Source organism: Myodes glareolus, chromosome 26 (assembly GCF_982192425.1).
Source record: "Myodes glareolus chromosome 26, mMyoGla1.1, whole genome shotgun sequence".
Lineage (NCBI taxonomy): Eukaryota > Metazoa > Chordata > Mammalia > Rodentia > Cricetidae > Myodes > Myodes glareolus.
In genome coordinates this window covers 44,662,608-44,687,663 of record NC_142051.1, presented here as the reverse complement: position 1 = coordinate 44,687,663, position 25,056 = coordinate 44,662,608, and the positions used below count along the sequence as shown (strand labels likewise).

General features: G+C 47.9%; 1 protein-coding gene across 2 annotated transcripts in view; it reads right to left on the bottom strand.

Moving 5' to 3' along the window:
* Abtb3 (ankyrin repeat and BTB domain containing 3) overlaps positions 1-25,056 on the bottom strand; it is a 258,603-nt gene that overhangs the window by 107,313 nt on the left and 126,234 nt on the right. For both annotated transcript variants that reach the window (XM_087902157.1, XM_087902158.1), the window contains exon 2: positions 1,926-2,075. In XM_087902157.1, coding sequence (XP_087758283.1) covers positions 1,926-2,075 — 150 coding nt within the window. The remainder of the gene's footprint in view (positions 1-1,925; positions 2,076-25,056) is intronic.

The following is a 25,056-nucleotide window of genomic DNA, read 5'->3' as shown; positions in this document are numbered from 1 at the left end:
AGAGTGATGGGGGATGGAAGTAGCTATGGCTTGATGGACTGGGTGCTTATGTCTTCCCCAGTTCACACATGGAAGCCTCAGCCCTCCTGTGTGAGACTGTGAGGAAGTAGGGGCCTTTTGCAGATTCTAGGATTGGGCAAGTCCAAGAGAGTGGGGCCCTCAGGGTCTTATAGGAAGAGGAAAGAACTCCACCCCCCCAAGTGAGAAAGTACCAACTGCAAGCCAGGCAGAGAGTCCTTACCAGGAACTGAGTTTCTGACCTTGGCTTTCCCAGCCTCAAGGACTGTGAGAAATAAATGATTCTCCCTCTCCCTAATCCCTGCCTCTGTGTAAGCACATGTGTGTGAGGGTATCTCTGCCTCCATGTGGACATATGTGTGTGAGGGTATCTCTACCTCTGTGTATGCACACGTGTGTTAGGGTATTTCTGCCTCTGTGTAAACACATGTGTGTGAGGGTATTCCTGCCTCTGTGTGGACATACATGTGTGAGGATATCCCTGCCTCTGTGTGGACATACATGTGTGAGGGTATCCCTGCCTCCGGGTATTCACATGTATGTGAGGGTATCCCTGCCTCCGGGTATTCACATGTATGTGAGGGTATCCCTGCCTCCGGGTATTCACATGCATGTGAGGGTATCCCTGCCTCTGTGTATTCACATGCATATGAGGGTATCCCTATCTCTGTGTATTTACACATGTGTGAGGGCACCCTTGAAGGCCAGAAGAGGTGATCAAATTCCTGCAGCTGCAGTTACAGGTAGATGTGAGCCTCCCAACATGGGTGCTAGGAACCAAATTAGAATCTTCTGCAAGACCAGCAAGTGTCTGTTGACAAAGGTTTCTGTCCCGCTCAATCCCGTAGCCATTCAGTTCCAAAGAAACACAAAGAGATCTACATTAGTTATGAACTGGTTGGCCTACTAGCTCAGGCTCCTTATTAACTAACACATCTTAAATTAGCCCATAATTCTTGTCTGTGTTAGCCACATGACTGGAACCTTTTATCAGTGAGACTTTCTTATCTTGCTTCCTCTGGGTCAGGGTGATGACTGCAGACTGGGCCTTTCCTCTTCCCAGAATTCTCCTACTCTGGTTGCCCTGCCTATACGTCCTGCCAGGCTCCTGGCCAATCAGTGTTTTATTAAACCAGTACAATGATGAATCTTTACAGGGTACAAGACCATTGTCTCACAGTAAGTGCCCTTAACTGTTACACCATCTCTCCATCCTTAAAGGCATGCCTTTTGAGCCACCCTGTATACTCTACTGTTTTGTTTAAATAGCCTGAAGTAAGATAAGGGGTCCTTAAAGAGTTATTGCTTCATGGTGAGAAAGAAAGACATGGAGAGCTGTTTTGGCTGGGGGAACAGTCAGTGCAAAGGTCCTGAGGGTAGCAGGCCTGACAGCAGTTATGAGGCCTTTGGTTTATCCTGTGGGTCAGAGAGGAACCAGCGGAGTGCTCTGAGCAGAACAGAGAGCTACTCTGACATGCATGCTCAACAGATGCTGTTGTAGACAACAGCAATGGGCACTGTTTAGAAAACATGCATATTGCCTGTAGCAGGCAAGGTGCCAAGCCCTGAGATGGGCATCTGTGCGTTCCCATAACAGAACCATACCCTGTGTCGGCTGAGATTATTTCTTCGATCTAATCAAAAAAGAAATTGAGGCTCAGGGCAGATGAGGAATGGATTTCTCCTGCAGTAATAACAGAGCTGGGAGATTTACCAGGCCTCCTTTCTTAAGAGCCCTCGCCTTTCCATTTTCACAAGTACTGTTTTGCACACACAGCAAGCATGCAATAAAAGTGCACTGGCTAGGCCAGCATGGGCACCTGTGGCATGAAAGACTGGCATGTCACTTTGGATGCAGAAAGGCTAAGCGTCAAGGGCACCGGGCTGATGAGCTGGCATCCACTTACTGAGCTCAGCGATGCTGCCCACGCGTGTGGCCAGCAGGGACTGTTCAATGGTCCTCAGCTCCGACTGGCTGAACATGGGTAGCTCTCCTGGCTTGTTGGGCCGCTGTGGGTCTCGATGCAGGTTCAGGCTCTCTGGTAAGCTCAGCACACCTGTGGTGGGGAGACACAGAGAAGAATAAATTGTTACTTTTCAATTCATCAAAGGAGAGGAACCAAACCCCCAAATGTCAGAAGCTGAGAGGGGAAACCCACGCTCTGGACTTCCAAAGCCTTTTGAGACAGGATAACATACAGATCTCAGACTAGCCCCAAACTTGTTAAATAGCCAAGGATGACCTTGAACACCTAATCCTCTTGCCTCTGTCTCCTGCGTGCTGGGATTACAGGTGTGCACACCCACTTCCAGTTTATTTGGTGCTGGGGATAAAATCCTGGGTTCCACCCATGCTAGGCACACAGAAACCAACTGAGCTGCATCCCCACTCCGGGATCCCTTTTAGACATGGATCTCGAGTTTAACAAACATGTGAGCATTTGTCTGGACACTGCATTTCCAAAGGCCATGAAACAGAATCGTTCCCTGGCCTGGCAATGAATCTATCCACTGAGAGCTGCTTTATTTGAACCCAGAAATCCTCATCCTCTCTCCCAGAGACAGCCAAGCATTTTGGGGTTGGGGACATCCCCTGCTAGTGGTGGCCTCTGAGGACTTCCTTCATCGGTTCAGTAGATGTAACTGTTGTGGACAGGCTGTGATCTATAAGGCAAAGCTTTGGGATTTCTCTGTAGAGATGCATATGGGAGTGGGGTTCAGGGGTGGGGGAAAGCCCCTAGGACTTCTGTACCTGGTACAATGAATGCCTACAGAAGTCCTCAGAATGCAACACTCTTCTCTCCCATTCTGCTCTGTAAACCTTCAGTGATGACCTAAAATATAGCTATCGACTAACCCAGAGGCATTTACCTATCCCTAGCCACTCTGAAAAGACAGTCTGCTGCTGCTTCTTGAATTTCAAGGCTGATTAATTGACTTACTTTGATCAAGGCCATGTTAACAGATGGGATAGAATCAACCCTGAAAAGTGCTTGTGACATTGAACCTTGCTATTTTGAGCTTTGCCTTTATCATGAGCAAAACATACCCTGGCTAGCTGGCTCATCTAAGGAAGGTGACAGAAACATACACGGTGGTACACCCCATCCAAATAGAGAGGGTGGGGGAGAGGAGAAAGAAAGAGGAGAGAGAAGAGAGGAGAGAGAGAGGGAGAAGAGAGAGAGAGAGAGAGAGAGAGAGAGGAGAAGAGATAGAAGAGAGAGAGGAGGAGCAGAGGAGAGGAGAGAGAGAGAGAAGAGAGAGAGAGAGAAGAGAGAGAGAAGAGAGAGAGAGAGAGAGAGAGAGAGAGAGAGGAGAGAGAGAGAGAGGGAAAGGAGAGAGGGAGAGTGAGAAGAGAGGGAGAGAACATCGATGCTCACAAAATAACCTAGGGACAATAAGGCAAGATCGACGCACAGGTGCTGAATGCTGGAAATCAACTGGCAGAGGGAGAGGGAGCAGAGTGTGAAGCCAGTAGCTCAACTTCACTCCTCATCCTGCTCAAATCACAGATCTCAGCAGCCCCACCCATATCCTGCCACTCATTATGCTGGCTGAGACCAGGGAGAAGGCGGCTAGAATAAACATTGTTTTGAATGAATGATAACAGTGGCTAAAGGATACAAATGCCTGTTCGATTTTAATATCCGTATAGTCCGGAAATGATAAATTCTCATTAAAGACTGTTTCCAACTGCCTATTTGTCAAACACTTTGTAGCTCCGAAGAATGCACTCTGTATCACAGCCCAGAGCACAGCAATATGCTTTTTGTGTTTGGCTTTTTGTTTTTCCCTTCTCTTCTGTGCATTATCAACAAGAAAATAAACTGATGGCTGTAGCCCTTCAAGAGCTCTGAGGACCCACTAAGGATCTGGGACAGGCAGTGTGTTTGTGGAACACCACAGCCTGGCAGGCAGGCCAACTCAGCCTCACCAATCACTGGACCTTTCAGTTTTCAGGGAAGACCAGATCTTCAGAGGGATGTCCACTCTGCAAGGGGCCCTTCTGCCTCTCTCACACCCTCCTATTGGAACCATGCAGTGATGTTCTAAGTCCTCTTCTTCCTCCCTCCCTCACATGACCTGTGAAGTGAGAGGCCAGACCAAGCTGCTGTTGCCATGACAATCTTGGGTCTACCCCTCACTGAGGTCCCTGATGTCTCTGTGTCTCTAGCACAGGGACTTCCTCCCTGCTAGAAAAGGTCACTACAAATGATACCAGAAAATCAGGACCCATGCTAGGAACGGAGGTAAGTTTCACGGACTCCTCACTTGCAGGGGGATGGAGGGCAGGATCAGGGGGCATAAACAGTCAAGAGTGATGAGGGACAAGGAAGTATACAATTCCTCAGGTGTTCCTAGGGACTCGATCCCGTGGTTGTCATCCCTGGCTGTGCATTATCCCACATCTGCAGCCCACATGATGCTCCGCAGGGATCCACAGGCACAGGACAAGGAAACTTGAGTCTGGAACCCTGAGCCTCACCCTAGCCTGACACTTACTGTGTGTAAGGACTGGTCACAGAACCTCTCTGGACCTCAATGTCCAGAAGTGGGAAGGTGGGGCCAAGCACTGGCTTCTCCTTTTCCCTGGGGCTTCAGGGGAGGGGGGTGAAATGAGATCTTGTAGGCTATTTTTCATGTGCTAAGCAGAAAGGTCCTCCACACGTGGACCTGAGATAAAATCAGCATACAACACCCTGCCTCGGGGTTTCTTCATATTTCACCGTGCAGATGAACAATGTCCCTTCTTGTCCTTTTGGAGAGTTATGAAATTCAAATGGGGAAATGTCATTTATTCAAAGGGGCTTTAAGAACTAGATGACAGAGATTTATAAAATGTATAATTAACCTATTATGCCAGGATTATATGTTAGGCTTTTCTTTTTGAGAACTCCAATATAGGGTGTCTTAGCTAGGGTTTTATTGCTGTGAAGAGACGCCATGACCATGGCAACTCTTTTTTGTTGTTGTTGTTGTTGTGGTTTTTGAGGCAGGGTTTCTCTGTGTAACAGTTTCTCTGTTTGGCTATTCTGGTACTCACTTTGTAGACCAGGCTGGCCCCGAACTCACTGAGGTCTGCTTGCCTCTGCCTCCCAAGTGCTGGGATTAAAGGTGTGTGTCACCACCACCCAGCAACCATGGCAACTCTTATAAAGGAAAACATTTAATTGGGGCTGTGTTACAGTATAGAGGTTTAGTTAGTTATTGTCATGGGAGGAAGCACTGAGGTGTGCAGGCAGACATGGTGCTGGAGAAGGAGCCAAGAATTCTATATCCAGATAGGACTGGCAGGCAGCAGGAAGAGAAAATGAGAGCCACTGGGCCTGGCTTTGGCTTCTGAAACCTCAAAGTTCAATCCCTGTGACACATTTCCTCCAACTAGGCCAACCAGTTTATAATTAATGTAGACCTCTACGTGATTCTTTGGAACTAAATGGATGTGGGACCTGGTGGGACAGAGAAACCTCTACCAACACACCAGTGCATGTATGCATGCATGCACAGACACACGAACGTACGCACCTCCCCCCACAGCACCTGAGGAATCTCTTGTCTTTGTGAAACTCTCCAGTGGTTGGTGTATTTTTCATTTGGCTGAAGGAGTGCATTCAAATCCTCAAAAAACGGTTGATGGCTCTTAAAAATACTTTCAAGAGCACAGGTAAGCTGGACCTATGGGCCTGAGAGTTAGATGGCTGCCTATGACCCCACCCCCTCCCTAGGGAGGCAAGGGTAAGGGAAATGTGACTGCCACCCCTTGCTACCTGTGACAGGCCAGATGGGAAAGTTGGCCTGGGGCGGGGGGCATGAGAACAGAAGAGCTGGCCTTGCCCCTCATCAAGTGTAACAATCTGGTGCCCTGCACTTCACCTGAGCAAAACAGCAGAGCTGGTCCTGGTGGTGTGAGTGTGGGCGAGCCAGACCTGAGGGTGTGCGAGCAGGAGAGCATCCCCACTCCTTGTTCCCAGCCATATTGGGTGAGCTAGCAGGGGGCCAAGCTGGAGGACTCACCCTGGCGCTGACAACGAGGGAGAGCTGGTGGGCTGACCAATCCAGATACCACCTAGGTCCTGACCCAGGGTTATGAGGTAGCCCAGCCCAACATCCACCCCATCTATGAACTGCTGGAGCATGTGGAAGGGCCGGATCTGCAGACCCAAAGCTGCAGGATCTCCGTGACACAGGGCAACAACAGGATGTCTAGGAAGAGTCCCAGTGAGGGCTCAGTATTGATATTGTAGTAGAAGCCAGAGGCCTTGAACCAGAACCAGGCTAATGACTCATTGCAACGAACCCTTACAAGTGAAGATGGATGGACTAAAGGATACTGTGTGACTCACTGGGCCACACTCCAGCTTCCTCGCAGAGATATTTTTTTCTTGATTTTACTTTTAAATTTTGTTTGGGGGAGAGGCTGTAAGAGCAGAGGACAGAAGCAAGGGGACAGGGAGAGGAGCGGGATGCATGGTGTGATATCCATGTTGAGTCAATAAAAAGTAAAAGAAAAAATAATCGTCCCATTAAGATCCATCCATTTTACTCCTGGGTATTTAACCAAATACTATTTGAAATATATACTGAATTATTGAAAATTAAAAAAAATATGATCAATTCACGTCTGTGAGTGCAGAATTCACACCCATCACGGTTTCTGCTCATGACGGATGCTGAGGTGCAGAAAGGCCAGCAAGACATGGCCCACAGAGCTGAGTTCCCTCTCAGCATGGAGGAACCCTCTCCCACGTCCAGGCAGTTTCCTTGGCTGCAGAGAGCAGCTAACAATGGTTGTTGTGGGCTGACTGTGATGATTTAAACACAATAAGATACTGAGAACCTCTGGCCTCCAGTGTGAGAGCCTCATCAACACTCTGCCCTACCAAGCGTGAAGTTTCATCCGTTTACTCTCTGGATTCAGTCTTGAGGGTTGTCTTTCCAAAGTCTTGTGTGACCGGAGAAAGAGAATCTTTTGGTCAGGTCACTCAGAATGTAAACCAAGCGTTGTTCTACATAGAATCTTGGATACAACATGTCCAGCACCTCATCTGCCATGGGGGCTATAGGCTCTCTCAGCCTGCTTCCATTTTGAGGTCACAGCACAGCCCTATTTTATCGCCTTCCTCTATTTTATCACTAGACATGGGTCAAGGATGTATTTCCTCATGAGGAGAAAACCATGCTAACCATCCCCCATCCTTCAGCCGCGCACCCTCAGGAATGGCACTGATGATGGGTGATGATGGAGGAGGAGGCCAAGCTTATTGAGTACCAACTCGGTTGGACACTGTGCTAAGCACTTTCTATGTTTAGATTAAAATGTATTTGAATTCTCGCAGCTACACTAAATTAGGAAACTCTCCTTCTCCTCTCCTTTTAAGGCACCATGAGGTGACAGTATAGAACTCTCTGGATTCCTACGACCTTTGAACTGTAACAATAACAGTCAACATCCTTTTCATTTTTAGCACCTATGGTAGCTTGATACTCTATGGCTACAGGTTGTCTGTTTTGGTATTTTATGTGAGTTACCAATAGTTATGACGTTGCAACAGAAGAAGCCAGAATCAGGAGATGCATGTACCATGCTGGGGGTGGGGGTGACTCCACAGGCCTGGGGCTCTGGGCACAGGCTTGGACTCTGTCTCATCTGCCTCTGGCTGCCAAGGAGAGTTGACTGTACCAACCCTGATGCCAGCCTGGACTCCATCTTCCACTTTGCCACCTTCGGTGGAGGTTGGTAGGCTCCAACTTGGTTCCTCTAAGCCTGCCCCTCCCTCTGCTGTGTTTGGATAGTCTGCCTCATGGCTGGCGGAGAGGCAGGAATGAGATAATATATAGAGAGACAACCTGGCACAGAGAATGGAGTCAATAAATGTTTGCTAATAAAGTAAGTAAATGAAGTTCTCTGGAGCTAAAGATTTAGGAAAGTCAATAATCCAGTCACTGCCAGCAGGCTCTCTTTTACTGTGAATTTATGAAGAAGAAGAAGAAGAAGAAGAAGAAGAAGAAGAAGAAGAAAAAAGAAATATCAGAACTTTTTTTTTAACCTATGTCACCAGCTTGGAGCTTCTGGACTTTGTTTTGTTTTGTTTTGGTTTTGGTTTTGTTTTTAAGACTTAGCAGCGGAAGAAGATGTCCTGATGAACCCACAGTCTATGAGAAGCAGACTATTTCCCTGCCAGTGTGAACACAGTTCCTAGCTCACATTTTGCCCAGGAATGGATTTCCTTCTCAGAGATCTTTCTTAAAAATGTTGGACCCAGGGCTCTGAAGAATGAAAGTGGAGGAAACCGAAATGAAGAGTCTTTCTAGAAATGTGGGCGTGGTGTAAGGAAGGGCGTGGTGACCTTCTGAAACAAGCACACAGGGCCTCTGAGGCCTCGGGCTCATCTGTGAAGACAGACCTGCACTAGCTGGGATACTGTAGAACCGGCGGAACATGCTTCCCTTGGGGCCCTGTGGAGCAACCCTGAGGCAAGCCCAAGGCTGCCTCAGAGCTCCACAGGCTGCCTAGGGACTTCGTACAAGCTGGGGTTTTAGAATGGGACTCCACAGAGCAGTTGGAAGAGCATGAGTTCCGAGGTCTGGAGGCCAGTTTGGCCCACGACACTGATGCATTTAGTTAGCCTCCCCTTAAGTACAGGCTTCCTTGGGAATACTACAGAATAATGGAGAACATTCTAGCATAACCCTCATGGGGCCACTGGAAGATTAAATGAGTGAAATACAGCTTGCTCTCTATAAATAGCACAATAATGGCAGCTGTTATTGTCATTATAATTGTGGTTGGAGGACAGTCCAGGGGGAAACAAAGGCTCAGAGGCAGGTGCTCTGCATGTGGGGGTAGTGCCTGGAGCCGAGGGTGCAAGCAGACCGCCAGAGGTGGATCTGGAGGACTTTGGTCATTGGCCACATTCTAAACCTTCACCTCCAGGCTGCTATGCTTCTCTGTTCACAGCCCAATTCCTAGAAACTGTGGTCTGACATTGGATTTCTATTGCTTTCTCCCCGCCTCCATCTCTACTTACGTTGGTATAACAAGTTCAAGGCTATTGTTCTGAGCCTGACTCCAGATGCCACACACATGCAGGCTCTGCTTTTGGAGGAGATTTCAGTCCAGACAGCCAGCGAGACATTGAGAAGCTTAGCAGAGACTGCTCCGAGTAGAGACAGAGAGGCAGGACAGGTAGGATGGAGTCACAGGCAGGAAGGGGCCCAAGGTGACCCCCACAAGCTCACAGAGATGGGACTTTCCCCAACTGGGCTTAGTTTACAGTGGCTGCTATGTCGTTCTGAAGACTTTGTATAAGAGGCCAGGTACAGAGACAATGGCATGTCAGTGTGACTCTAACACAGACGACATGATGAGAATTACTAACTGGAGGAGCAAGGAACCAAAGGTTAAAAGCTCAGTTCTGATGTGGGATTCCCCTCTGTATGCTGTGAATATGTCTTATTACCATTGGTTAATAAAGAAGTTGCTTTGACCTATGGCAGGGCAGACTAGAGCTAGGTAGGAGAAACTAACTGAACGCAGGGAGAAAGAAGGCAAGTCAGGCAGATACCGTGTAGGTGCCGAAGGAGAAAGACGCTGGAACCTTAACTGATACTGAACGGCTGCAGGACCAGGCAGGGCAGAAACACTATCTTCACACTCCAGCTGGTGGGATGGTCATGGGCTGCAGGGGTGACCAGGGCAGACTCAGGGCAACACAAATAGAGGTCATAAAACAGCCCAAGCAATAAAGATGCTGAGAGGGTGTTGGGTGTAAGAGAAAAGAAAAGTCTAATTGTAAGGGAAGGTGTAGGTCTGCATTAACATAAGAGGACTGGGGTTGGAAAACATGCCAAGCACACTAGAGATCCATGCTAAGCACACTTCCTTGCCCCCCTCATTTCCCAGGATGCAGAGTCTTATCATGTGAGAATTATGGTAGCAGGTATTTCTTCTCTTTTATTTTCTGCCAGTGAGGACTTTTTGTTATTCCTTTTGATCTCTGGTCCCTTTAAGGGGCAAGCCACGCCCACTCCCAGCAACTTCTGACCTCTCGCCGCCATCTTTCTTCCTTTCTTTTCTCTCTCTTGGTGTGTGCACATGTGTTTTCTGTCTTTCTCTCTCCCTTTTTCTCTGTTTCTGTCTTTCTTTCTCTCCCTCTCCTTCTCTGTCTCCCTTTCTCTCTCTGCCCCCTCCCTTTTTCCTCCATAACCCACTGAATAAATATTTTAATCTCATTCTACATGTCCATGTCTCTGTCTCCTGCCTGCCTGCCATCTGCCTGCCTGCCCACAATCAGCCACTCTCCTAGGATGCGCTCCTGCTGCTCTGTGAGCAGTCCCTGGGGATTTTACAGGGACCCACAGCTGTCTCTGCCGGACTAGCGGTTGCTCTGCGGGCCACTGGGGGGGGGGGGGACACACCAGCATTTTTTTAAGGAATATTACTTTTGTTAGCCACACTTGCAAGACTGTTGGCTCCCCTCCCCACTCCACCTTCTTCTCTCCCAGGGCACTGCTTCTACTGTGCCATCCATGCAATTTCTCTGTTCAGTCCCCAGTGCCAACCATACGGTAGAGGCTTAATTGAAAAGAAAAACACTTTTCCCAGCTTCCCCAATGTCTTCACTGAAGGGACCCCTAGGGCTTAGCAGATCAAGGAAACACTTGGTTTAGGCCCTAACTCCTCTTAAGAGCCTCAGGGAAATGTTGTAAATCTCCTGCTGGGTCTTGAATAGATGTGGAAGTGTTAGGGGGTGGTCAGCTCTTGGAGACATCGCTAGGAGGCGTGGTGAGTCCCTGGAAGTGTTCAGGAAAGCATCTCCCTTGGTCACTGCAAAACAGTGACACTTGAGGGAAAAACTGGCATGGGATGTGTTTAAACTCTCCCATGGGTTGTGACTAACAGGAAAATTCTATGAGTTAGAAATAATCTGATGGAGGAGGGTTATCTGTCTATTGTGTTATTTTCATTGGTCAATAAAGAGACTGCCTTGGCCCATTGATAGGACAGAAAATTAGGTAGGTGGAGAAAACAGAACAGAATGCTGGGAAGAGGGCTATGAGGCAGAAGCCATGGAGCCAGCCACCAGGTCAGACATGCTGAATCTTTTCCGGTAAGCCACCACCTCGTGGTGCTACAGATTATTAGAAATGGGTTAATATCAAGATATGAGAGTTAGTAACTAACTCTCTAGAGATAATGGGCCAGGCAGTGCTTAAATGAATACAATTTGTGTGTTGTTATTTCTGGGACTAAGCTAGCCGTGTGGGAGCTGGGTGAGGTGAAAAGCAGGCCTGCCTGCAGCCCCTCACTACAATAATCTTTGAAATTTCCATTAATTTTGTGGTAATAAATCAGGTAGATTTTTGGACAATCAGGACTGTTTTGTTCTGTCAGGTTGATTGTGCATCTGCCTCAGATATTTACAATCCAAATGTTTACATTCACTCAACCACCCACCCATCCACCCACACACCCATCCACCCACACACCCATCCATCCACCCATCCATCCATCTATATACCCTTTCATCCATCCATTCATCCATCCATCCACCCAGCCATCCATGCATCTACCTGTCTATCCATCCATCCATCCATCCACATAAACAGTCACTTCTAATTAAATAAAAAATTTGAGGATCTACTATGAGCTAAACCACAGAGGCACAGTAGAAACTATAACAAAGTTGCTGCTTTAATGACTTAACATCCATCTATCCTTCTATTCTTTTATCACATCTCCTGTCTTCCTTTCTGTCCTTCCATCTATCAACTCCATACCATGTGCCTGATTGGAGCTACAGTGAAGAGCAAGGCACAGTGATTCCGTCCTTAAGGAACTCAATGAGGTGGCAAGGGTATTCATGCCCATAGGTGCTGCAGGCGCTGCAAAAAGAAGTCTACACATTGTGTGGATGGCATAAATAGGAACTGGATATTCCACTTGAGTGATATGCTTCATGGAGAAAGAGAGTAAAAGTAATATGTGTGTGCATATATATATATTCTTGTTCTTTTAGATGAAGCAGATGGGTTAGGGGGAGGCACAAAGGCAAGAAAACAGATGAATTATGGTGACCATATGAAGGTGGTTATTGCAGGAGCAACAAGTAGAACAGAATTTCAATGGAGTGGGTAGCGATGGACCAAGGAGGAGTCAGAGTGCCTTGTTGAATTTCTATATATCACTGGGGCAAGCGACTTCCCAGAGAGCGAGTTCTGCTGTTTCATTTTATACCTACATGAGGGCAAGGTTTGTGAATGGCATTCTGGCTGGAAAGACTGTGGGAGATCAGACATGTGTCACAGACCAGGCTGCCAGCAAGCTCAGAGCAATGCCCTAGCCATACTGTTCTCTGTCTCTCAGCTGTCTAGGACTCGAATGCTGCCTCTGGGCTCCGTTGGCTCATCAGATGTCTTAAACTTGACCTTGTTGGTTTCTCTAGGCTCTCAACACATATCTTAAGATAGATTTCAAGATATCATCTTCTGTCTTCACCTTCACAGCTCAACCAGCCCCTAGATTTGGCTGAGAGGGACCCCTGCCATGATCCTTGTGCCCTAATGACCTTCATCCTCAGATGAGTTTCCCTTTTCCACCCAAGATGCTGAGATAAAGGGGTCAGCCACAAGTTTGCATCCTTTTCCTTAGATGTCCCTTTACTTTCTTGTTCCCATTGTAGAACTCACTTAAAACACCTAGACTGTTTTCAAAACAAGGACCATAAAGTTGTACGTAGCCATCTGAAAAACCTAAACGGAAAAGTGTAGACACACCCTCTTCTTTCCCTCTGCCTACCCTACTCTCCCAAGTGAGTTTATTACTAGTTTCTGATGTAAGATCTTTCTGTCCGTACTCACCCACCCATCCACTCACTCTTCAACATTTATTAAATCCAGACAAGGTACGAGCTCTCCAGGGGATGGATATATGATGGTTCTTGCCCTCATAGAGCACAGAATCTATCCAGAGGGACTAACATCTGCCAAATGAGCATACAAAACACCATGCAAGTACAATTCTGCAAAATGCCACAAAAAGTTCATGTGTATGTGAACCATGCTTAGCCAATGTGAAAGTTAGAAGGTAGTATCTAACTTAATTTAATTTCATATACTTTTAAGTAAAAGAATGTTACCTGTAGTCATTAGTATCTGTTTCCCTAAATCAGCCTTCCTGTTTCTAAATCAGTCTCCACAGCATTCTTATTTTAAATAGAAAGTCATATTCTCACTGATAGAAAAGTTCTTCACATATTAAGTGTTGTAGGAGGCTGCCTGTTCATTCCCGGCCTTCCAGAGTCCCAAAATAACCACACAGAAACTATATTACTTGCAATACTGTTTGGCCAATAGCTTATGCATATTTCTACCTCATTTTTATCTCTTAAATTAACCCATTTCTTTTATTTTATATTTTACCACAAGGCTCACAGCCTACCAGAAAGGTTCTAACTACAGGCTTGCATCTTTCTCCTCTGGAGGCTCCATGGCATCTCCCCACTCTGCCTTCTTTCTCCCAGCATTCAGTTTAGTTTTCCTGCACCTACCTCTATTCTGCCCTGTGCTGGCCCAAGACAGTTTCTTTATTAACCAATGGTAATCACAGCCTACAGAGGAGAATCCCACATCAATCAAAAAATCCTATCTTTGCTGACATGTGTCCTACACAAGCCCTTCTCACTTTCCCATCTGTCCTTGTAGTGTGTTTATTGTATCCAACCAGGAGTGTTTCCATTCAACTTAACACATTCAGTCTTTTTCTCTATTGGTTTAGGGTTGTGTTTAAAAAGTGCTTTCTCTATAGTGAGATGAATCAGTGGTCAAGACACTTGCCAGGTGAGCAAAAAGGACTGATGTTCAGATTACCAGAATCCATGTAAATGCTGAGTGGGTATGGCGGAGGGAAGGCTTCCAGCCTTGGAAGACAGAGATGGGATTCCAGGAGCAAGCTGGCTAGGGAGACTAGTCACATTAGTGAGCTCTGGTTTTGATGGATGGAGAGACCATGCTTCAAAGAATAAGTGGGAGAGAGTCTGAGGAAGAGTTCCAGCATCAACCTCAGGCCTCTACATGCATGCACAGATGTGTACATATAAACCCTGACACATCCATACACACATGAACATAAGAAAAAGAGGGAGTTTCCCTTAGGCAAGATTACTAAAAGTTAAGCATGCTTCTGATGGTAGTTTTAGTTTTGTTATCAATATTAAAACTGTGACCTATCTAGAAAGAACTGGAAATCATATTTTTAATTTTTCCAAAGTACCCAGTCAAATGTGTCCCTATCTACTGGATAAGCCATCAAGTAACCAATCAACTATGTTGCTGTCTACCGGATAAGCCACCTTTGACCCAGTGATTTACATCCATTCTCTCAACTACTGTATTTCCAGGTACAATTGAGTTCACGTCCATATTTTCTACTTTATCTTATTGATTTCATCTTTTTTTCCAGTATGGGAAATAAACTGCTTCATTATCGAAGCTTCATAAATGCTTTAAAATCAGAAAAGACCAGTCTTGATCTAATCGTTCCTCTTTTAACCTTTCTTTTGAAATGATACTTAGAGCCTATTTTTATCTCATTCTCTCCAATATTAATTTTAATTCTGAATTAGATCTCTGTGTGCCATTCAGAGCGAAGGCCATTGCATGGGAAAAGGAGTCAATGAGGGGACTGTATGCATAAGTCCCTTTAAGACAGTGTTTGAATACACATTATGCTTCCTGAAACACATTTAGCTGCCCCCTTTTGATGTTCCCAACTTTCTGGTTTTACCGTTCCTCATGGGGACTGGCTTCATAAACACACGTGGAATTCATGAATGAGTCCTGGGTGGAATTCTTTGTAGAGAAGAAAGATTAGCGTTAAGGAAAGGTGTTAAAGCCACATTAACACCCTCCTGGGTATTCCTCTCTGTTGCAGAAATTAAAGGGAGATGGAAAAAGAAAACCCGGAGGGTTTCACACCAGTTGCCAGCAGCATTTGATGCCAAGGACAGATACTCACAGATCTGTGTCCTCCCGGGATAGATAGAAACCATTTCCAGGTAAACGCGAGGATCCCGCTAGAGGGGAGGCTGCCGCGCCTGGCTGGCTTCCAGTGGGGGATTTCTATCCAATGGAGCTTCCACACAGGAAGAGGATTATTTATATGTATCATGAAGCCCCTTAGGGTCTGCAAGATCCCGAATCACCCGCAAAAGATTAAATCACATACACCCCAGCTTCAGCGCTAAGTATATTTAATTGTATTCTATGTCCTCAAAGCCTGATTGTTTTTAATTAAACAGCTCGATGATAGATTTATTGCTTATTTGATACGATATAGTAGAGAACTATTCACTGAAACGTTAATAAATGGAAATAGCCTATGGCTGACGACACAGAGTGACAGAAGTGTGTGTGTGTGTGTGTGTGTGCGTGTGTGTGCGTGTGTGTGCGTGTGTGTGCACGAGAGTTGACTGCATCCCTCTGTTAACATAGTACAGATATTAATGGCACATAAAAGCACAAGTCTGCCATTTGAAGCCGCGCATGTGTATACAGATATAAATAACTAATCGGCCTTTCACAATCCATCAAAAATACAAAGATTACTAAATTGGCTTTTAAAAGCATTAGAATCCCATTAGGGCAAATTCAGCTGCTGGCTATAAAGCCAAAAACAAACCACGAGAGGACTCTAAATTCTCGCTTTGTGACTGCTGATAAAAGTTAAAGGTATCACGCTTCTGACCAGGTTATGGGGCCTGCTGGTCGGTGGGTGGGTGGGTGGGGGTGGGGTAAGCACTAACCTTTGCTGGGGAAAAGAGACCCTATTCCACTAGACACATAGAAGGATGCTTCTGGGGGCCATGTCCAGTTGAGGGAGTTATCAAAGCTCAATGTTCCTCGAGGAAGCTCGGATGCAGCTCAGTAGTTCCCAGCTCCCCACACGAGCCAGAGTCGGAGACTGACGTACCGAGATCGCCTGTGCTGTTGCCTCTATATGGTGGCTCCAAAACACATATTTGCCGAACCCCCAAAACCTGTGAGTGGGACCATATTACATGGGCTTGGAGTCCTTTCTCAGCCTGGTGGCAGAACAGCAGAGGGAGACCAGGACACATTGATTGTCCTAGCTTCATTTCTGTTGCTGTCATAAGACACCCCAACAAAAGCAACTTTAAGAAAGAAAGTGTGCCAAGTGGTGGTGGCACATGCCGTTAATTCCAGCACTTGGGAGGCAGAGGCAAATGGATCTCTGTGAGTTGGAGGCCAGCTAGGTCTACAGAGCGAGTTCCAGGACAGGCTTCAAAACTACACAGAGAAACCGTGTCTTGAAAAAACCAAAATAAATAGAAACAGAGGGCGGAGGGAAAAAGAAAGGATGGAAGGAAGGAAGGAAAGAAGGAAGGGTTTATTCAGCTCACAATGCCAGGCTATAGGCCATTATGAAGGGAAGCCAAGGCAGGAACTTGGAGCTGCTGTCACACCCATGGTCTGGAGCAGGAGATGAATGTACGCAAGCTCACAGTATCCAGCCTTCCCTCTGAGGTTACCAGTCTAAGACCTAGAGCCAGGGAAAGGTGCTGCCCTAAATGGTCAGGTCTTTTCACCTCCATTAACACAGTGGAGACAATCCCACACAGACACGCCCACAGGTCAACCTGATCTGGACACTTGCTCTTTGGGACTCTCCTCCCGGTGACTCTAAATTGTCAAGTTGACAATTAAACCATTACACTGATACATAGAGACGGCCTTGTGAGGAGGGGAAAAGGGATTGGAGTGGGTATCTACAGGTCAGCGGGCAGCATAGTTTGCAGGCAGCCGACAAAACTTGGAGAGAAGGAGGGTCCAATCCTAACTGGCAGCCTCCACAGTAACCAATGCTGTGGATGCCTCATCTCAGGCATCCAGCTTCCAGAATACAAGAAAACGCACAACTGTGCTTAGAATCGATTTTGTCTGCAGCAAGAGCTGAGTTCTCTCTGGGTGTTAAACACATCTGACTGCTCTGAGCCAAGAGCCCATGACCTTCCTCTCCCGCTTCAACAACCTTCAGTGGCTCCCTATTGCCTAGAGGATGAGATGGAAACTCTCCACCCAGGGCTCAAAGGCCTCTGTGGCCTCTGCCTGTTCTAGCTGTCCAAACAAATTCCATCCTGCTCACAAGCCCACAAAGCCACTCGTGTCCCTGGATGTCTCTGCTCACATTACTTTTCTTGACTCTAAGCCGTTCCCTCAGTTTTCTCTAGGAAGACATAGCCTACTTTTCTGGGTATAATGCTACATTGTTTCCCTGGGCAAACTGACCCAGACTTCCCCAAGTGCCCCCAATTCTCCATTTTACACAGCAGGATATGTGCAAACGACATCTGGGTAAGGCCAGAAAATTATAGTGCTCATGAAAAATAGGAGTTAAGATCTTTGTGACACGAGCCAGGCACTATTCACGTCGTGAATTATTCTAATCCTCACGTCTTTAAGTAGTTTGCTTGATAGTCATTGTACAGATGATTAAACGGGGGCCCAGAGAGGTTAGGTTTTTTTCCAAAGGTCACACAGATGGGGTTACAGTAGGGGTTGGGAATTAATCCATTTAACGTCAGAGTTTGCACTGCTCAGAGAGAAAGGCAGGGGCTGAACTGGGAAGGACATGGAGGCATTTATGAGATCAGTGAAAAGCCAGAAGCAGAGAAATGGCTTTGGCACAAAGTGCACAGAACCAGGCTGCTGTTAGCAGCACAAGAGAAGATGACAGTCTAGGCCAGGGAAGAGCTGTGGCCAGAGCTTCCCAAAGTTGGGCTTGGGAAGTGGCTGCACCAGAGGCACCTAGGAGTTCTAAAAAAGCCAGAGAGCCTCAGTAGAGTAGAGGCCTGGTGGCACAGTCCTGTCCAGGGAGGTGACTTCTATAGCAGGTGGGGCAGAAGACACCCAGAGTCTTTGGAGACTCACCAAAGCTACACAGCTAACACAGGTCAGGGCTGGTCTTAGACTGACTCTGAATTCCAGATCAGGGGCTCTGAGCTACATAGCTGGAAGTCACAGATAGGTTAGGCTTGAGGGCTAAGAATCATTCCCCTAGAAGCCTGGAGTATTGGACAGGATGGCTGTGGGTGCAGGGAGCACCAGCCAGGTACGCAGGAAGTGAGAGGAGGGTGGCTGGGAGTTGCAGGGGTGTGCACTAATCTGCAGAGGTGCTTATCTTGCCCAGCTCCCAGCCACACTCAGCAGAGGCAGGCCTCAGTGGTGACAGGCTCACAGTGCCCCCGCCCACCCCGCCATATCTGAAGGATGGTTGACCCTAGGGAGCCAGGGGCTGGTTAGAAGAACATGCTTTATCTGAGCTTTGCAAGCAGGTGCTTGCACACATACACACACAGCCCCTGTGCTTCTACACACACAAACAAGTCCAGTTGCCTATGCATTTGCTGTTGGCGTGTGTGCTCAGCTATCTTCCGGTACAAAGCACCATGCCGCAGAGAAAAAATGATCCCCTTCTCTCCCTGAGGGAAGTTTCTCAACAGATGTGATTATGCATCTTCAGAGTTTGTGTCTGTTATTTAGAAGCAGCGAGTCGTGAAATCACAGGCCCCAAAAGCTGGGAAGCCCCAGATATTATTAAGTACGACTACCAGAGTCAGCTGCTGGCATCTCCAAACACCACACATGCCCTGGTGGTCCTTTATCAGAGTTGATGCTTTTTCATTGTGATAAGCAAGATCCAGAGAGGGTAGGGAACTTCTCAAAGGTCACACAGTGTTGGATAATGGAAACTTGCTTCCAGCGGGGGCTGATCTATCAAGCTGAAGGAATCGGAATGTGGGGTTGTGTTCCAATCTCTATGGCCAGTGGAGTAATGGTCTCCAAAGATGTTTACCATTTACTCACCAGAATTGATGGCTATGCAAGCAGGTTTCAAAGTGGCAGGTTCGCCCCTCTCTCAGGTTTCCAAAGGGACCTAGTGCAGTGAACACCTTGCTCTTAGCTCACTGAGGTCCATTTGGGCTTCCTTCCTCCACAGTATGAAAACTATTTCAGGGTCATTCAGCCTGGAGGTCTATGTGGTGGTCGAGGGAGACTCAGCATTCGTGTTAGGCTGAGCCACATGAAAGGATTCTTGGGTGTTGGGTCTGGTGGGACCATCCTTAAGTGGGTATCACTAGCCTTCTTGGAGGTCTGGTCAGCAGTTGCATTGATTTGCACAGCGGGACATGGCCACACAGGGAATCAATACCTTAAGATGTGTACCAGCCACAAATGGGAAAGGTTTTCCCACAGTTCAAGAAGTATGCATATAGGGAACCTCTAGGAGGGGACTGTGGGTTTGGATTATGACATCCCCGTTGTACCTCTGGCCCCTCTGACCCCTGTCAGAGATGACTGTCTCAGGATGGTTGTGCCCAACTCTAGTCATACGAGGACTGTAGTGTACAGCCCACGGGGGTTGTCACCTCCAAAGTCTTCCGGTAGCCTGGCCTGGCAAGCCCAGCTATGACCTCCAGGGCAAGTTCAGGCTAGTCTCTGATTCAAAGCTGTTCTGCTTGCATAGCGTGTAAGTGTGGGAACTTTGGTGTGGTTGTGCCAGTAAAGTAGGATCTGGCTCCCTCACAGGCTGAATGCATAGAGGAAGTAATGGTTGATTCAGAATGAATCATCTCCAATCACACTACGGCACTGAGCCAACTGAGGAAGGCCTGCCCTCTTCCCAGATACCAGAAGAGAGAGGGCTTCATTGGTGAGGACGCCCGGTGACGTGGAGGAGCCTCGGACCACACAGGTCCAGAGAGGCTGGTTGCGTTGGGATCTGGGAGTCCCGGCTGCCCCCTCCAGTCCCTTCTATAATGGGATTGTGACCACCAGCCTATTCCCTGCCTGCAGGTCCCAGATGATTGCTGATAGCATCACTGTGCCTCTGTAGTCACCGAACAGGGGCTGGAGCGGAAAGGCCTGTTTTGTAGGTTCTGAAAGGCCTGCGACACTGCATTCCATGCTCTGAATAAGAATGAGCCCCACAGGTACATTGCCTCTACCCAAGGACATATCCCACCCCACGTTCGTGCAAGTAACACAAATTAAATGTCACACACACACACACACACACACACACACGACTGGAAGTAGTAAGGGGACTTAGGGCAAGAGGATTTGGTAGGAGGAAGAAAGGCATAAGAGAAGATGATGGGAGAAAGACTTTGGTCAAAGAACACTACACACTCACACACATACACATACACACACACACACACACACACACAATATGAAGCTGTAAAGAATAAGCAAATTAATGATTCACAAAACCTAGAGTGATCCTCCTCAAGGCCCTGCTCCTAGAAAGGCTGGGCTTCCCTGAAAGTGTTCAGCAGGAAGGGAAGGTGCTGCCTGGGGACATTTCAAGCTCTGGGAGGTGTCAGGGCAGGAGGTGGGCCTTTGGGCAAAGCCCAGGTCCCTGAGACAGAGCAGGGTGAAGGTGGATTGGCCTTCAGGTGTCTGGAGAACACTGTGATGACTTCTTGATTCCTGGCACCTGACAGCTGGGGCCACCTTGCTTCCTGGACACATCCTGCAAGGTGGTGAGCAACCTTCTGCCCTGGCTTATTTACAAAGCACTCGTACCTTTTGCCAGCCCTGGGTCTGGACAGCTCCCTGCTCCTTGCTCTCTCCTAACAGCAGAGAGCCTGTTCTAGCCCATCTTCTTGTAGGAGTGTGAAGACTGGGGCCTACATTTGTAGGCCTGGATCTGGGCTGCTTGTTGCTCTCTGAGAATCCCACTGCCCTGTTCCAAGTAGGACCCAGAGTTCAATTCTCTTGTCTGAGTCTTTTTCTTAGTGTGGTTCTAGTAAGGCATTCTTTCTCTCTGAATTCCCATGACTGTAGAGCAAGGGGGGGTAACACCTCTCACAGCAGGTGTGTTATGGGGTCTGAGGTATCCTCACAATATAGCAGCTTCTTAAAGCTTCCCAGAGCCCCATGACTATCCGCTGAGATAAATACACGGTGGCCCCCAACTGTCGGGGGGTCAGGAGGGCAGGGGCAAGAAGATCAGGATTTAGAGTCTGGGCTACAGATGGGATTTGAGGTTAGCTGGGGTTACTTGAGATCTTCCCACAAACCCCAACTACATGCTTTTGGTTTGTAGAAGCTTAGATGGCCAAAGACCAAAGAGGACAAAGGTCAGGTGGGCAACACAGAGAGGTCTGTCTGCACCTTTCTGGCTCTAGGCAGATCACATCTGCGTATGCAGAGAACCACCCAGTCTTTATCTTCTAATGGGATCCTGTGTGTGTGTGTGTGTGTGTGTGTGTGTGTGTGTGTGTGTGTGTGTAGCTGTGTCCAGAGCCCCCTTTTAAGATTCTTGCCATGATGGGTTAGGGCCTCTCTCCTCTTAACTACTTGTACCCGCAGGGATCCTATTTCCAAAGGAGATTCCATGCTAAGGCGCTTGGGACTTCAGTATAGGCATTCTGGAAGGGGCACGTTCAAAGTGTCATACTTTAGAAGAGGTAGCAAACCTAAGAGATGCTTGGGCCATTTTCCTTCTGCACAACAGAGCAGCCTGAGGCCGAGACAGTAGCAGTATTTGGGAATGCTCAGTTGATACACACCAGCTCAGATAGCTTGGAAAAAAATGCTATTAGCCAGCCCTGTTAGAGGGCCCATCTTCATGTCCGGGTCTGATCTTGCCCAGAGAGATGCTTTGCCCAAGGAACACCTCCATGGCTCACAACAAAGTGGCTGCTACAGCTTCCCTTGTGGGGACAGTGAAGGGAGAGAGCAAAGGGTCGGCATTGAACAGCCCCTGTATTTCTGGACTTGTTTGCCATGCTCCTCCAAGAGCCCCCAAGGCAGCCTTAGCCCCAGGGGACTCCCAGGACCATAGAGTCCTTTCCTCTGTGGCTTGGCCCTAGGGAGGTTCCAGTCAGCAGTCTAGCCTAAGGTGCTCATGTGTTTCTGGTATGTCTACTGTCACTCTGATCCTAACAGCCACACAAGAAAATATCTCCTGAGCTCAGGTTCCTCTGTGTTTATTAGCATGAGGTGCCTTCACAGTCCTTGGTGCCAGAGGGCACGAGTTTACCTCCAGGGAAGGCAAGTGCTGCCCAGGGGCACAAAGCCAGTAAACAGAGAACACAGCTTGAGGTTTTCCTCCTTTGTCTGTCTCTGCAAAGGGCTAACTTTAACGAGCATGCTACTTTCTTTGGTTGTATTGAGTTTGGCTGGACCTCTGGAGGGAGAAGCCTCCTACAAGCCCTTACCTTCTATATGAAAGAAGGGGCTAGGAGCGAAGGCGGAGAGAAACACAAGCAGGTACCGGAAGCCTGGATGGGAGGGGTCGGGCTTGGCTGGTCGGAGTGTGGCCCTTGCTTTCTGGTGCTAAAAAGGAAAATGTTGGCTTTAGAGCCAGGGAAAGCCACAGGCACACCCTGCTGTGCTCTGTGCCAGCCCAGCGGGGCCTCAGGCAAGAGAGCGGCTGGCATTTCTCCAAGGATCTTTCCCGTATTTGCCGCAGGAGAAGGCAGCTAGTACCTGGCAGAAGCATCTCTCCAATTTTTTTTTCCAGATAGAATAACCGGTCTATGGTCCATAAATTGTCATCATTAGGTGTCAGTGGGCGGAAATGACAGTGATTGTGACAGGGATGAGGGATCTCTCCATATTCTGCATCGAAATTGTCATGAGCTTCAGCGTGGCTTTCTGTCTCCTGAGACATCTGCATTTTCTAGCCCTCCCGTCAAAGTCTGTGCATCTCAGGAGGCCACCCCAGGCATCAGCCTAGTTCCTGCATGACAAGCCAATAGCCTATCAACTGCACTCGGCATATCATACTGCATTATGGGAGGGGCAAGGCTGTGCTTCCTCAACCTTGCGGGGCCAGCCCTTGAGCAAAGAAAATGCCTGGTCGATGTTCACGATGTTCACCGAGAGAAGCGAAAAGAACAGGATGGCTGTTTAGAGGGAGGTGGCTCATGTCTGGCGCCACCCTGCTTTCCGTTTAGGAACATCAGGCCGGGTCTCAGACTTACTGAAGACACCCGAGGTGCTGTGGCACGTGGCTCAGGAGTTAGTCTGACTGATAAAAGAACAAGGAAGTTAGCCTACGAGTGTTCTGGTTCTGCATCTTGGGCTTCAGCTAATTTCCAGGCCACACAGTTGAATGGTTGTGCAGATCTGAGTTCGAATCCCAATTTTAATCCTCGGAAATCCCATGGGCCTATTTATTACCCCAGGCCTTCTCATGACAGCTGTCAGCAGTGATGAATTGTGCTGAGTCAAGCATGGGGTGAACACGCTACAGAGAATGGCTGGGGCGGCCCCACCCCCTTCCTAGGGAATTGCTATTGCTCTTTAGATGGAGAAAGGTCAATTTTCAAATTAACTTTATTTGGTATAGTTCACACCCAACATTATATTCATTGTTCAAAGTGCAGCCCGCGGAGTCTCAGTCAGTGGGCCGTCTGATAACTAATTAAGCCAAGAACTCAATCGAGTCATAGAGTGCATTCATTACTCTTCTCATGGCTGTGACGAGACAAAAAGCCATCAGAGAGGAAGGATTTGTTTGGGCTCATGGTGGAAGAAGAGATACAGCCAGTCTACGGTGGCCAGGACGGCTAGAGTTGACCGATCACATCACATCTACAGAGAGTAAGTAGAGATCTGAGTTCTGGTGCTTAGTTTGCTTCCTCCTTTTTATCCTGTCAGGGACCCCAAGCCATGGATGGAGCCACCCACACAGGGATCCCAGCACATGGGATAGTACCAACCATGCAGGGACCCCAGCCCACAGGATAATACCACCCATGCAGGGACCCCAGCCCATGGAATGGTACTGCCCACACAAGGACCCCAGCCCTCGGGATGCTGCCACCCATGCAAGTGTAGGGGTCCACGGAAGTGGGTCGGCTCCACCTTCGCTGAAGGTCAGAGAGCCTAAGTCCACTCTTGTTCTTCAAAGTTATTGACAAGAGGTCTCACTTAAGGAGTGACTACAAACAAGATGTCCTCACCTAGGGTGTGGTTACTTGGTGTTTTGGATATTAGGATGGTCCATAGAGATGGATCCGCTCCACCTTGACCAAAGATCAGAGAATTCAAGCCTATTCCTGATCCTTCAAGGATATGACAGGAGGTTTGACCCAGGAAGTGGCTGTCTACAGGATGCTTGGTCTAAGGGGTAGTTGCCGCAAGTCCTGCCTAAAACAACAGAATGCTTAACTCAGGATATAGTGGTTTGATGTCTCAAGTATGAAGCAGGTAACTGTTCTGTTTGTCCTCTGTGTCATGTTAAAGCAGTCTTTTTGCCTTCTTCCCCCACCCCTTTTTGGATTGGGATGTATTTCTTTTGTATCTCTGTTCTTCCTACCTAATTTTTCTAACCCACACATCCCTATCCTGGAACGTGAGAACCCCATGGAGGCTGGACCCCGAAAGATGTCGCCACAATGTGTGCCTATGCAATGCAGGGACCCCAGCCCCAGGAATGGTGCCATCACCCACATTCTGGGTGGATCTTCTCTTCTCCGTTATACCTTTCTAGAAACATCTTCAAAGGAGCACCTAGAGGTGTGTTTCCATGGTGACACTAAATCCCATCAAGTTGACATGAAGATGAATGATCACATGATTAGATAGCATTTCCATCATCTCCGAATTTCGAGAGATTGAGACTGTCAGTCAGCAAAGAGGACCAGTGAGGCCTGAGCCTGGCTGTGACTCCCAAACCTAAACGTCTCTTCCTCTTACCCCCTCCCACCCCGGGGCGAATCTTCCTCTACCTCCGAGGACGTGTCTCCCTGAAGCCAGCTTCTGCACCTGAACCCTGCCTTTATTTCCACAATGGCAAGGCTATGCTATTCCTTCCACTTGAGTGCTTCTCCCCATCTCCTGCCACTTGAAACTTGTTAATATTCCTCCTACAGAGTCTCTCTGTCCCTGGCACAGCCACCATGGCAGCCTGATGCCCCTCTCCTGTGCATCGCTCTCTGATGTCAGCATCACTCCCCCATGTCAGCATCGGCTGCTCCAGCAGCTCTGATGCTTTGC